At 34.2% G+C, this 13987-nt stretch overlaps 1 protein-coding gene across 2 annotated transcripts; it reads left to right on the top strand.

The window, feature by feature from the left end:
* Positions 1-115: 115 nt before the first annotated feature.
* Positions 116-13987, top strand: LOC132552251 (low molecular weight phosphotyrosine protein phosphatase-like). 2 transcript variants are annotated; one of them, XM_060216405.1, is made up of 6 exons: positions 116-227; positions 2237-2310; positions 5322-5438; positions 8667-8728; positions 9928-10030; positions 10465-13987. In XM_060216405.1, exons 1-6 carry the CDS (start codon positions 182-184, stop codon positions 10549-10551), a joined length of 489 nt encoding a protein of 162 aa, XP_060072388.1. In that variant the 5' UTR covers positions 116-181; the 3' UTR covers positions 10552-13987. The 2 variants fall into 2 exon arrangements, with proteins under 2 accessions (XP_060072388.1, XP_060072389.1); XM_060216406.1 differs by having other exon boundaries at positions 135-197.

The raw sequence follows: 13987 nt of genomic DNA, 5'->3' as shown, positions 1-13987 counted from the left end.
CTTTAAGCACAACCTTTACTGGGTGTGTAACATTTTCAAACGTTCGTGTGATGTTATAGCTGGAACTGGAATGATAGGTAAAGCAGATTACCGATGATGTTGCAATCAGTACCTGATAGTCGCTGAGACGATTACATGTGTAAAAGATCCTCATATCTCCATAGAAATAGTCTTACTGAGTATGGACAGCGAGGGCGGTAAATGTGGTGTCCTATTCGTCTGTATGGGTAAGAAATGAAAGCGAAAATGAAGTGAGGGTATCATGACGTTTCGCACCAAGTCGTTTCGCCCCCAGCACCGTTCGCTCCCAATGCCAAGACTGTTCACACCCTATAGTTTTTTTTTATTATTATAAGTCTAGATGTAACTAATTATGTTTACAGGTATAAATAGTATGTAAGATAAATATATATATATATATATATATATATACTTCACTGTCAAAATAGGTAACCCTTGTTACAGTTACCTACTCCTCACCGAAACTACCATCTGCATCACGGAAAACAGCTTCTTTGTAAGATTTCATTCAAAGTAGAAAAAATAACCATTCTCCCAGGTGAAAGATTTTGTAATCAGACGACTGTTAAGGCCCATGGGCCTCTTTTTTATAGTCCTTTGCTCATTCCACATTTACCATGTATTTCTTGAGGAATGACATTTCATTTATACTTACATGTATACCCCATATTGTTTTACTTGTAATAAATGTACACAAGTCTTTCATATACTAATGGATAAAATTGTACTATTCTCTCACAAACAACCTCTGGTTCCATCAGTGATAGGTATCATGGGCAATAGCATGCTGTTTCCCACCGACGATTTCCCCACATGTTGCACATGACATTGTTGAAAATTGTTAATCATATAGATAGAAATGATTTACTAAGTAAAAAGCAGTTGGGATTTATTCATAGAAGATCAACACAAATACAATTACTTAATGTTTTGGAAGAATGGACTGAGGTTATTGATGATTGAGGACAACTAGATATAGTTTGTCTGTATTTCATGAAGGCGTTTGACAAATTCCCTCACTGGCGTCTCTTAAAGAAACTTACAGCTTAAAGAATCTGTAAAAAGGTAGTGAATTGGATACAAGACTTCCTCAGTAACAGATACCAGAGTATTAGTCTATGGAAAATCATTGAAAACATATCATATAAAAAGTGGCATTCCACAAGGAAACATTCTTGGCCTGATTTGATTTGTCGCTTATATCAGAGACTCACCTGAAGTACCTGTATCTCCATCTGTTTTATTGGCAGATGATACAAAATTATAAGGACAAATAAAAGTAAGGAAGATGTATAGATTTTATAGAATGACATAGATGAACTACAAAATTGGTTTGCAAAGTGGCTACTTCAGTTCCACACAGAGAAATGTAAGATTCTGTCAATTAGGCCTAATGGGAAAAGGAACTACTTCATGTCAGGGACTGGAGGGGAGCAAATTACCACAGGGAATCAGAGAAAGATCTCAGTATCACAATCGACAAGGATCTAAATTTCAGTATCCATATCAATCAAATTGTGGATAAGGCAAACAGCATAGCAGGATTCACACACAGAACTTTTGTTTATGTAGATGAATCAATGTTTAAACTCTTATTTAAAGCACTAGTTAGACTGCACCTAGAATATGCTTCTGATGTGTGGAACCCATGCAAGGCCAAAGGCATTGATATTATTAAAAATGTACGAAGAAGAGTTAAAAACCTTGTACCTGGTTTTAAAAACCTGACATATACCGGTAAGCAGCGTTACCAATGACTCAGCTTACCAACCTTAAAAAATTGTTGCACAACAAGGGATCTTATAATACCTTAAAGATAAAAGAGAAGATATATTCGATGAAAGGGTCACCAGGAACGTTTTTGATATCGATAGTACTGGTAGGTCACGTGGATATTCAATGAAATTTATAAAAAAAATTTTGCCGTCTAGTTAGAAGAAAAAACTTTAGTTTCCAAGTAGTGGATATTTGGAATAGCTTACCACAGCACGTGATTAATATTTCTGCTGTGAAGCAGTTTGAAATTTTTGTCAGATGAAGGTTATAATAGTACCATCGAACAATTGTTTACCTGAAATTTAGCACCTGAAGAAATGTACAGTTTAATTTCTAGATGTATCTGCCATGGAAATGGAGGCTGCGAGCCTGCATCCATTAGCAATCCTAATAAATCATAATAAATATAGTTTTTGTGTACTTCTTATTCTGTTTGTAGGTAACACATGCAGGTCAACAATGGCTGAGGGAATTCTACGACACCTTTTGAAAGAAAGGGGTCTAACAGACAAGGTAAGTAAGGGTTCTTACAGACAAGGTAAGTAAGGGTTCAGACAGACAAGGTAAATAAGGGCTCAGACAGACAAGGTGAGGCAGAGTTCTGACAGACAAGGTAAGTAAGGGTTTAGACAGACAAGGTAAATAAGGGCTCAGACAAGGTAAGGAAGGGTTCAGACAGACAAGGTTAGTAAGCATTCAGACAGACAAGGTAAGGAAGGGTTCAGACAGACAAGGTTAGTAAGCATTCAGACAGACAAGGTAAGGAAGGGTTCAGACAGACAAGGTTAGTAAGCATTCAGACAGACAAGGTAAGGAAGGGTTCAGACAGACAAGGTAAGGAAGGATTCAGACAGAGAAGGTAAGTAAGGGTTCAGACAGACCAGGTAAGGAAGGGTTCAGACAGACAAGGTAAGGAAGGATTCAGACAGACAAGGTAAGGAAGGGTTCAGACAGACCAGGTAAGGAAGGGTTCAGACAGACAAGGCTAGTAAGCATTCAGACAGACAAGGTAAGGAAGGGTTCAGACAGACAAGGTAAGGAAGGGTTCAGACAGACAAGGTTAGTAAGCATTCAGACAGACAAGGTAAGGAAGGGTTCAGACAGACCAGGTAAGGAAGGGTTCAGACAGACAAGGCTAGACAGCATTCAGACAGACAAGGTAAGTAAGGGTTCAGACAGACAAGGTAAGGAAGGGTTCAGACAGACAAGGTTAGTAAGCATTCATACAGACAAGGTAAGGAAGGGTTCAGACAGACAAGGTAAGGAAGGATTCAGACAGACAAGGTAAGGAAGGATTCAGACAGACAAGGTAAGGAAGGGTTCAGACAGACAAGGTAAGGAGGTGTAATGTGAAGAGCAATTGCTGATTCTCAGAAGAATAAGAGACACAAGCTGTTTTACACTAAACACAAATTTATATGCAAAACACAAAGGACATACAAAGCCATGGTTAACAAAATGTCGACAAGCTCACTCTCTTACTCTCTTTACAATTAACACAGGATCCAACCTAGACAACGGAGGGCTGTGTTCCTCCACTATACAGGTACACTAATCAAATACTAGATACACTTATAGAGTAGGCAGCTATCTACGACGGAAGTGTCAAATGTCACCAAGTAGGCTGATATCTACTTGTAGTGACAACAATGTCACATGGTCACATCAATGATCCAAGGAAAGTCCATACAGCTCCAAAACTACAAGGGGGTAACCATCCGCCATCCTCTGGAACCTCGGTCGGGCACAACAGGCAATACCTTTGTCCACCATCATCCATCACCAAGTGACCCCCTGCCAGAATGTGCGGGACAACCATCAAGCCATGAATGGTGTCTCACTGGACCATTCCACATGAGCCGTCAACAAGGCAAAGTATAGTAGCCCATCAGCAAGACAGGGTGTAACTACAATAATAGATATTCCCTATATAACACCTGTCATACTGTACTAGTTTAACTAATAATTGAATTAACACAACCTTATTAATTCTGATAATAATCGCATTAATACTATGCTATAACATATATTTACCACATTTGACTCCACTTAATGATCAATGATACAAGAAATAGATAATTGTCATTTCAATTATGAACATATTTACAGGTAAAGGTACGGTGCACGACGCCTTAATAGACCGTCGCACAATGGTTATTACGATACATAAGTAAACAACTGTATTTCACGTGCATGTATCAAATCACGAGTAATTGGTAATTAAACGATATTTATGCATGTATTCTATACATTTAACCGGTAAAAATCACATCATACACACCCTAATTAAACACATGGTATAGTAACACTATCGCGCACCTGTGCGTGTGTACACAAACCGTGCTCATAACAAACATACCGGCACAGGTAAATATATTGCTGTTTATCTACACAGCACTGAATAAACCACATTTACAACAATTACAGAATGCATAAAACATAAAAATCATAATTCATGGGTTTTGGGTACTCACCGCAAGCTGTGGTTTGCGTGAACGGTGAATATTATATCATGGTTCAAACAATGGCAATGTTGACACGGTAGCTGTCTCTGTCATGCATAAAAGCATGCGTACACGTCACATCCTCTCAGGTAAAAGTTTCGTAGAGATGAGCGCGCGAAATATGAACAACTGACAAAGTTCTGTATAGATATGTGACAGAAGGATTCAGACAGACAAGGTAAGGAAGGGTTCAGACAGACAAGATAAGTAAAGGTTCAGACAGACAAGGTAAATAAGGGTTCCTACAGACAAGGTAAGTAAAGGCTCAGAGGGACAAGGTTAACAAGGTTTCAGACAGACAAGGTAAGAAAGGGTTCAGAACGACAAGGTTAGGTAGGGTTCAGTCAACCAAGGTAAATGAGGACTTCAGACAGACTAGGTAAATAGAGGTTCAGACAGACAAGGTCAGAAAGGGTTCAGACAGACAAGGTAAGGAAGGATTCAGACAGACAAGGTAAATAAGGGTTCAGACAGACATCGGGGGTCAGGCAGACAAGGTAAGTAAGGGGTCATACAGACAAGGTCAGAAAGTTGAACTTATTTTACAGTGTTAAATGTCCTTAGCCAGGGTCACATGGGAATGGGAAATAAGATGAATTAGCAAGTACTTTGAAGAAGACTTTCAGTTAGATGTATATTTTGTACCAATAGAAATTGAATTAAAGGAATTTCTAAATATTTCTTTCTGATGGCAAACAAAGCTTGATATGTCAACATTCATTCATTTTCAATTAGCAGATTTTACAGGAGACAGTTTTTAGTTCATCTGCCTGAATGATATATTTTGCAGGATACATATTGTATTCTGACTGAACTGTCTCAGGGTCAGTCACTCTTGCCTATACCATACTCTCATTTAGTCGGCAGTGGAAATCTAAGGTACTCTTAGACCTCACTTTGATCACATTTACTACTTCCTTGGCCAATGCAGGACAGCTCCAGGTTTTTATGTCTATCAAAATCCATTGACAAGAGAATGATCTGGCTAATGGATATATATTTCATTTTTATATTTAACAGTATCATGTAGACAGTGCTGCAATAATGAACTGGCAGGTGGGCAATCCGATAGACAAAAGAACCTTAGCAGTACTGAAGGAAAACAACATTGACCATTTTAATCACATAGCACGACATGTAAGTTTTCAACGTCATTTTTCTCAGCAGTTGCAGATAAATTTTTAGCCCACCATTTCATATCACCCTTTGTCCCTGGTCTGTTGTCTGTCCGTCCATAAACAGTTTTTGTTATCGCTATTTCTTGAGATGGATTAGATGGATCTTTCTCAAATTTCATATGTAGGTTCCCTTTGGTACCTAGTTGTCTGATTATGGAACTGATCAGAAAAAATTAAATGGCTGATGGGCAGCCATCTTAGATTTTGCTTAGTAAAGATTGTTATCCTCATTACTTAAGAACTACTGATTGGATCTCTGTCAAATTTCATACGTATGTTCCCTTTGGTCTCTACTTGTGCCCACTTGATTTTGGAAGTAATCAAAAAAATTTAAATGGCTTCCAGGCGACGAAACTTGGATTTGGTAATTAAAGATTTTCATTGCTATTTCTGCAAACGAATGTTCAAATTTCTTATCATTAAGAGCAAAAACATAGAAGAAAACAGAAAAGAAAGTAAAAGATCCAACTTTCAAAGAGCAAATAAAGATCAACCAATGATGGGCCCCAAGATCCCTCTGGGATCTCTTGTTCTTCAGATGTATTTGTTTTTATCCTTAGTGAATGTATAAAACCATTCTTTTTGATATCAGCAGGTATATTTTATTGTTTGACATTAGTGCTGCAAATTACATATTTTAGTCTTTATTTACTGTTTTTCACACAGTAAGTATCATGCTAAAATAAGATTTTTACTAATTGCAATTTCTTCATGTATAATGGATAGAGTCTTAATTGAGATTTGAGATTTTATAGAATGAATCTATGAAGTTTTATTATTTCTAGTGATGATAAAGCTTTTCTACTGATGATATGACTTTCAAAGTAAAGAAAAACAACGACAGCATTGCTGATTTTCATGTTCAGACACAAAGGAAACAAATATTAAATAACTTTGTTTTTCATCAAATAATTTCTGTGTCCATTTCTGGGCTCTCTCTGATTTGTTATGTAAAAACAGTTTGGTAATCAATTCTTACCAGATAAAAGCTAAATGATGGAATACCATGTGAAACAACCTATCCAAAATGGTGTTTATTTGTTGCCAGGCGTAATGTTAACCTATCTGATATCAAAGAACAATCTACTATTTCCCACACTGTTTTGTACAATTGCTTAATTCTATGTTTGAATCAATTTTTTAATATTTTTCTTTTAAAATGTAAGAAAAAGAAAATTTAGTGGTTTCCTGTCGCTTTTTTCTTAAATATTATGTATCTATATTTTTCACTCATTTTTCACTTGTGAAAAATATAAATATTCTGTCGTGTTCATGAAATATGTACAATATTAAACAGGCACCATTAAATATCTCTATTTATCACATAGCTCAGAAAAGATACATTATAACAGGTTTACAAGTAAAAAATTTGACAAAATCATATGGAAGCAGCCATTTTGTTTTGTCAATTTCATTTTTTCTCTATGTAACATCATAGTCCATATCATGATACCACAATTGTTTCTGACTAGCTGAGCCAATGAAAAACACTTCAAAGTATATCAAAATAGTGACAAAAATATTACATGGGTGAATTCACTGGATTTGTGATAAACTAAATTCTGATTGTGTTGAATGACGGAGACTTGGCTGCTGACCAGGTAACTCTAGTCATGCTGACCAGGTAATTCTAGTCATGCTGTCCAGGTAATTCTAGTCATGCTGACCAGATAACTCTAGTCATGCTGACCAGGTAACTCTAGTCATGCTGTCCAGGTAATTCTAGTCATGCTGACCAGGTAACTCTAGTCATGCTGACCAGACAACTCTAGTCATGCTGACCAAGCAACGCTAGTCATGCTGACCAGGCAACTCTAGTCATGCTGACCATGCATCTCTAGTCATGCTGACCAGACAACTCTAGTCATGCTGACCAGGTAACGCTAGTCATGTGTTTGTTAATTCTGATGATATGGGAAAATTATCACTTTACTTGTTTTATTACACTTATCTATTAAAACTTTCTGTCTGAAATACTTAAGATGTGATGTCAGACTGACTTACTACCTACATTATGATATCTAATTTTTAGCTTTAAAACATTTTAGATTATGATATAGGTATAAATCAGCCTGGTCACATGGTACTAACCATATATGGAAACCTAAAATAGTGCTTAAGGCAAACATTTTTAATGCCTCCAGTGTTCTGATGAGTATTCATGTGTTTGTGTGTGTAATTAAACATTTTCTTTTTTATGGCCTAACTCTGACATTTATAACAACTGTAAACACCATAACAAGATGGTTAGATGATTATATTATTATTTCCTTCCCATTTCACAGTCTCAAACTGCTTATAACTTGATTTAGAATAAATACCTAAGTCATTATCGAAATTGTAATCTGTCAAGTGCACTTCTTCATGGCATTTATTGTACCATAAACCACGCATCTTTCAGGTTATATGGTAGCAATGCTGTGTGGATGTAACTACACATCATTGTAACATATGGGTTTCTAGTATTAAAATCTGTCAGTATTTCATGCAGCATATATTTTGATGGTAAAATCTATGTACTTGTGTACAATCACTACACAAAATCACACACATATTTTTTCGGTGTATGTACAGTTTTATCCTAATTCTTGGACTCTGGATTCTTGCCCTGTTTCTTCCTCCATGGAATTGTCTGATACATTTTTTTTTTTTTTTTTTGTAATTTTCTTGAAACTACAAGCCGGGTGCCCTTAAACCTTCACTTAAAGTGAAAGAATTCTTTTGCATTAGTAATAAGCATTCAACCTCTTTGGTCAACATTTTGTATTCTAAGTGGCTGTCAAGGCCACTCATTGGGAAAACTTGGGTATGGTTCGATTTTGAAAAAAAATTGTATAGTAATTCATAGTCTCCAATTTGCATACATCATTTTTCAGTTGCAGGAGTAGTTAAATAGCATTTACATTTGTATGTGTGTTGTCCCTTTACTATACCAAAATACATGTATATGACTTCCTAGCATGGCTTCAGTCCAGTAAAAAAATTCTTAACATTTAAATGTTTATATTAATAATTTTAGATAAAAACTTACACCAAGTAATACCAAAACCTCTATGTTTACATTGTATTTGGTTTATAATATGGATTTCATAGAGAATATTTTTCTCTCAGAATTAAGAATGAAGGTTTTAAAAAATTTGTGTGTGTTTGTTGTTTGTCTTTTTCTTTCACAGTTTTCCTGTTACAGATCACCAGGAATGATTTCTTTAGTTATGACTATATACTGGGTATGGATGACTATAATGTGGGGTAAGTCATACTTTTTTTTCAGATATCGTTTGACCTCTATGATGTATTTTAGAGTTTGATCCCTATGATGTATTTTAGAGTTTGACCTCTATGATGTATTTTAGAGTTTGACCTCTATGTTGTATTTTAGAGTTTGACCTCTATGATGTATTTTAGAGTTTGACCTCTATGTTGTATTTTAGAGTTTGACCTCTATGTTGTATTTTAGAGTTTGACCTCTATGTTGTATTTTAGAGTTTGACCTCTATGATGTATTTTAAAGTTTGACCTCTATGTTGTATTTTAGAGTTTGACCTCTATGTTGTATTTTAGAGTTTGACCTCTATGATGTATTTTAGAAGTTCTTTTTCAAATAGATAAGGTGTTGAATATCTATATTGCAAAATATTTATCCAGGTACTTTAAACATTTTTATTATTTTATGTAATTTTTTCCATTGCTGTATACAAGTATATCAGTAACTTTTTTCCAAGTTGAAAGTAGAGAGGATGAGGCACAACACACATGGATCCACTGCATAGTTGTCACCAGCTATTCAATATGATATGTTACAAAATTCTATTATTATGAGTTTGCAGGTCTGAATGAATTCAATGCAATAGTTATTTTACTTCAAATCTTCTGCTGGTTGTGTTAAAAGAATTTTCAAGTTACAAACTTATTTTACTTCAAATCTTCTACAGGTTGTGTTATAAAAAACTTTTAAGTTACAAACCTATTTTACTTCAATATCTTTACTTCAAATCTTCTACTGGTTGTGTTTTTAAAAAACTTTTAAGTTACAAATCTATTTGACTTTAAATCTTCTACTGGTTGTGTTATAAAAACTTTAAAGTTACAAACCTATTTTACTTCAATATCTTTACTTCAAATCTTCTACTGGTTGTGTTTTTAAAAAACTTTTAAGTTACAAATCTATTTGACTTCAAATCTTCTACTGGTTGTGTTATAAAAACTTTAAAGTTACAAACTTATTTCACTTCAATATCTTTATTTCCATGATCATGATAATCTAAGAAAATACATGGAAACTTATCTCAAATGCAAATTTTCAAGCCTTATATACCATAGTGGTTTACAACTTACATTTTCTGTCTAATTTGTTTACAAATATAGTACAAATAAAATCATTTTTAATCAAAGTGTTTGAAACCTGTTTGATTACTTCTCTTTGATGTCAGTCTTCTCTTTCATTTCAGTGACTTGCTGTACATGAAGCCTCCAGACTCCAAAGCCCACATTGGTTTACTTGGAAGTTTTGATCTGTCTGCTGAGGACCCAGTGATCCATGACCCATTTTGTGTAAGTTTTATACTTTTGAAGACTTAATATCAGCATCTCACTTTGTGTGTTTAAACCATCATCTCTTATCATTTCTATCAGAGATTGGTATTTTGAATTTTTCAAAAAAACATTCTTTAGAACATAGTGCTTTCAGATAAAATTATTTGTAGATATTAATATACTTCCAAATCATTTTTTAGACAGTGTTCTTTACAAATATTAACCTTTAATTGATTTACACTAGTTAAGTGCCTTAAATATTTAATTCTTTGAGTTTGGTAAAAGAGGAACTTGTAATTAAGCTAAAATGAAATGATATATAATACAACAATTTAAGTGTAGTCCCTATCAGAAAGGTTGATGAAGATGTCATTCTCTGTCATTAAACCATTTTGTAATTTTGTAAGTAAAGTCTTTCCAGATCTTATTTTATATTTTTTGATTGTTTCCAGAGTAGCAAGACGGTTTTCCAAGGTGTGTATAAAAGATGCTATGCTGCCTGCGTTGGATTCCTCAACAGAAACAGTACAACTTTATAATGAAGATATTTTTCTTAAGGACAATTAGCATAAATGTCATGTAAAGTTAGTTGGAATTAGCTTGAAAATTCTTTTGGAAATGTCAAGTCATATTATGTGCATTACTGACAATCCTCAGCTTGTATTTAAAATTGTATTAAATAATGGTCTTTCTTCAAAGCCCCAATATACACAACATTCACTAAAAAAGTAAAGAAAAGACATAATCAAAATTAACTTATCCGAGAAATAACCAGATGATATCGTATTGATATAAAGGCTGTTGATATTAATTTTCTGTAAACATGTCTGCATTTACAATGTTTGCGGAGGCGAAGTCAGAAGATATTTAAGACATTTCTGTAGGGTCGGTATATATATATAAATGTGTATAACCCCAATCAGACTACACAGGAAGGCTTTGAATGACTATACACCTACATTCTATCTGAGAATGACATCACCAAGAGAATGTGACATTGCACTTTACCTGTGAATGCGCCTACTACACCTGTACATTTTAGTGATGGACTTCTGAACTTTGAATAACATTGGTCTGTCTTTTAAGTGGGACCCACTTTTATTACTTTTTATTTGTTTTGATATTCCCACAAAGCATTTCTTAATATATACTTCTCAGCCTAAGTATGTTTCATTCTTTTATTTGCATAATTGTCAACTGGAAATTTTTCTAGAAATTTTCTGCTTCTCGTAAATTTGCCAATTGAAGTATATATTGGGGCTTTAGTATAATAGTACTGTGATATATGTGGTGTATGGTTTGTCTTCAGTGGCTGAGAGTGAACATCATGAAATATTTATTACTTTACAATATTACTGCCTTGGAGCACAATCACAAACAAAGTAAGAACATACTCTAGTGTTGTGTTCAAATGCTATAATTTTTTGTTTTTATGATGTCCACACCCAGCCACCATGTTACAGTCCTAAAATTTAAAGATCGTGAAAAATCATACAATCATTATTTCAGCAACATCTTGTTTAAGTACAATACATGTATATATTTATGCTTTAATACGCATTTCTAGTTTTCACTCTGTTCCTGGAATATCTTTCTTGGAATAATTTCCTGATACAATGTATCAACCCTTTATATGTGTTTGTCTGATTTTTGTGGAAAGATTTAACTAAGTATTTCCAATGCCTGTATACAGCTGAAAAGTGATTGGACATATTCCTTCACCATTTCATATACTAGGGGTATGCCCTTGCTGTTAACAAGTCCACAAAATAGTAAATAAAGTAGTTAACATCTCAGCATATTGAACATCAAAAAAATCTACGCATAGTTTGAAAGGGGGAAACATCTCTTCCTGTTGAAAGGGTTACTGATACAATTAGTACTAGTTATACTGAATTACTCGACAGTTATATTTTGTTTATCTTTTTGTTCATGTACCCCAAAACTAACTTACATTCCCTTATTTTTCCTGCAAAATAATCTATTTTAATTCTGCCTGACAAAAGTTTTTATCTTGCATATATACCGTGAACTTGCAATAATGTTTTTGTGAGATCAATTCTGTTTACTATTCAGTTTAACTCCTAACAATACAGCCTTTTGTCAACATCATAAAAGATGTATCATTCCCCTTGTCGTTGTTATAATTATAGATGAAGTGGTTTTGTTCAACAAAGTTTTATATAACATTACTCAGGGATGAAATTTAATTCTGAATGACATTTCATTAACATTAAGTGGGATTTTTTTGTCATTTTTGCATGATTTGAGAATATCATATAAAAAAGATACTATGAAGTCCATATTGATTCCCGGATATGGGAGGAGTCAAGGAGACAGAAAACCTGTCAATCAACCAACCAATGATATCCATATGAATGGAAGTTATGTCATAATTAAACTTAAGTGTCAGCTTGTAAATCATACTTGTTGAAACTGTTTGGTTTGATTCCTTTTCAGCTGTCCGAGACAAAGTTTTATGGTGACCTATTATTGCGATCCCCTTTTGTCCAGTGTCCGTTGTATGCCTGTTATTTTTTTATTATTTTCGACTTCCTCTGGAAAACCCTTTAAGCTATTTCAGTGAAATTTTTCAGAAACCTTCCATGGACAAAGATGAGATAACATAGTAAATTATATGGTCTACATCCCGAAGAGGCCAGAGATGCAGGGCCTAAAAGGGGTCAAATTAACAGAAATTTTAAAAAATATTCTCTTCTCAAACCATTTGAGTTTTTGTGCTTGAGGTAATCTTTTCAAAACCGAGCTTGGATTTTAAAAGTTGAATGAATGTGTTGACAGACAGAACATGTGATCATGAATACTGGATTTTACAAAATATGTGAAGATGTCACACATAGTTTCAGAGAACATAATATCCGAAATCAAGTGTACACCCATTGGGTTTACTATTGGGAAAAGTGGGCATTTTGTGCAAGTGGACATAAAATTGTGTTTAAATGCTACTAAAATGTTGGTTGTTCAGGTATTTCTGTTTTATGATTGCTTGATATGTATAACTGTACACATTTTTAGTTATACTCATGAATTATCCCATATATTTTTACAAAACTGTGATATGATTTTACTTTGTCATACTTTTTGGCTATCATGATTTTTCTTTTGATATTTTGCATTAAATAATCATCAGTTTTAATGTTGCAGTCAAATCAAAATGAATTTTTTTTTTATATATATATGTATTTTTAGGTTATCTGACCTGAAGTTCCAGCATGGCTTACATGTATATCCACATTGGTTCATGTAATCATGTGTGTAGACAGGAACGTTTTACATCGTAAACTTCTTCTCAAGATCAACAGGTTGAATTTAGCTGAAAGTAATGCCTGAAATGATCCCAAGGTGGTCTCGACCAAGTGTGGTTATATTTTGGGTCAGTCCAAAATCCAGTATGCCCACCATCTGGATTTTCTACTGATATCATTGATCTAACAGCTGGTGGGGATGTTAAGGAATGAAGGTCGCCAAAGTGTTGTTTTTTCTGTCTTGTCAAAAGTTCAATAGGGCAGCAGCGATGCTTCTCACATTGGGGTAGTATCATCATGTTGCAAATTGATAAAACATTATGGTTTGTAAATTTTTTGTAATTTACAGCAGATAAAAAACAGTAAAAACTGCTTCAGAACTTATTATCAGAAAGTAATCACTTTTTGTTTTCTTTAGTTTTTTTTCAACTTTTAATGAGAAATAGTTTTTAATGAGAGATCCCCAAACATTTTATTTGTGTTCTACCTTGGGTTCGCTAAGATTTGTGAAGGAGAATTCTGTTACCAGGTGTGTAAAGGTTCCAGATTATAACAATGAAGACATTTAATTGTTGTTACCTCTCTGTGATAACACAGTGTGTACCACTGGTACTTTGTGATAGACAATACCTATGTGAATCGATTATCAATTCAAGCATGTTTTGATGTAAATTATTAGTGCAAACATTTGTAATATGTATTTGAAAAT

The sequence above is a fragment of the Ylistrum balloti genome, unplaced genomic scaffold (genome assembly GCF_031769215.1).
Source record: "Ylistrum balloti isolate Yb309-2 unplaced genomic scaffold, AGI_CSIRO_Ybal_v1 Utg370242, whole genome shotgun sequence".
NCBI classification, from domain to species: Eukaryota; Metazoa; Mollusca; class Bivalvia; order Pectinida; family Pectinidae; genus Ylistrum; species Ylistrum balloti.
The sequence above is the reverse complement of the archived record's forward strand: the minus strand, read 5'-3'. Positions and strand labels throughout refer to the sequence as shown.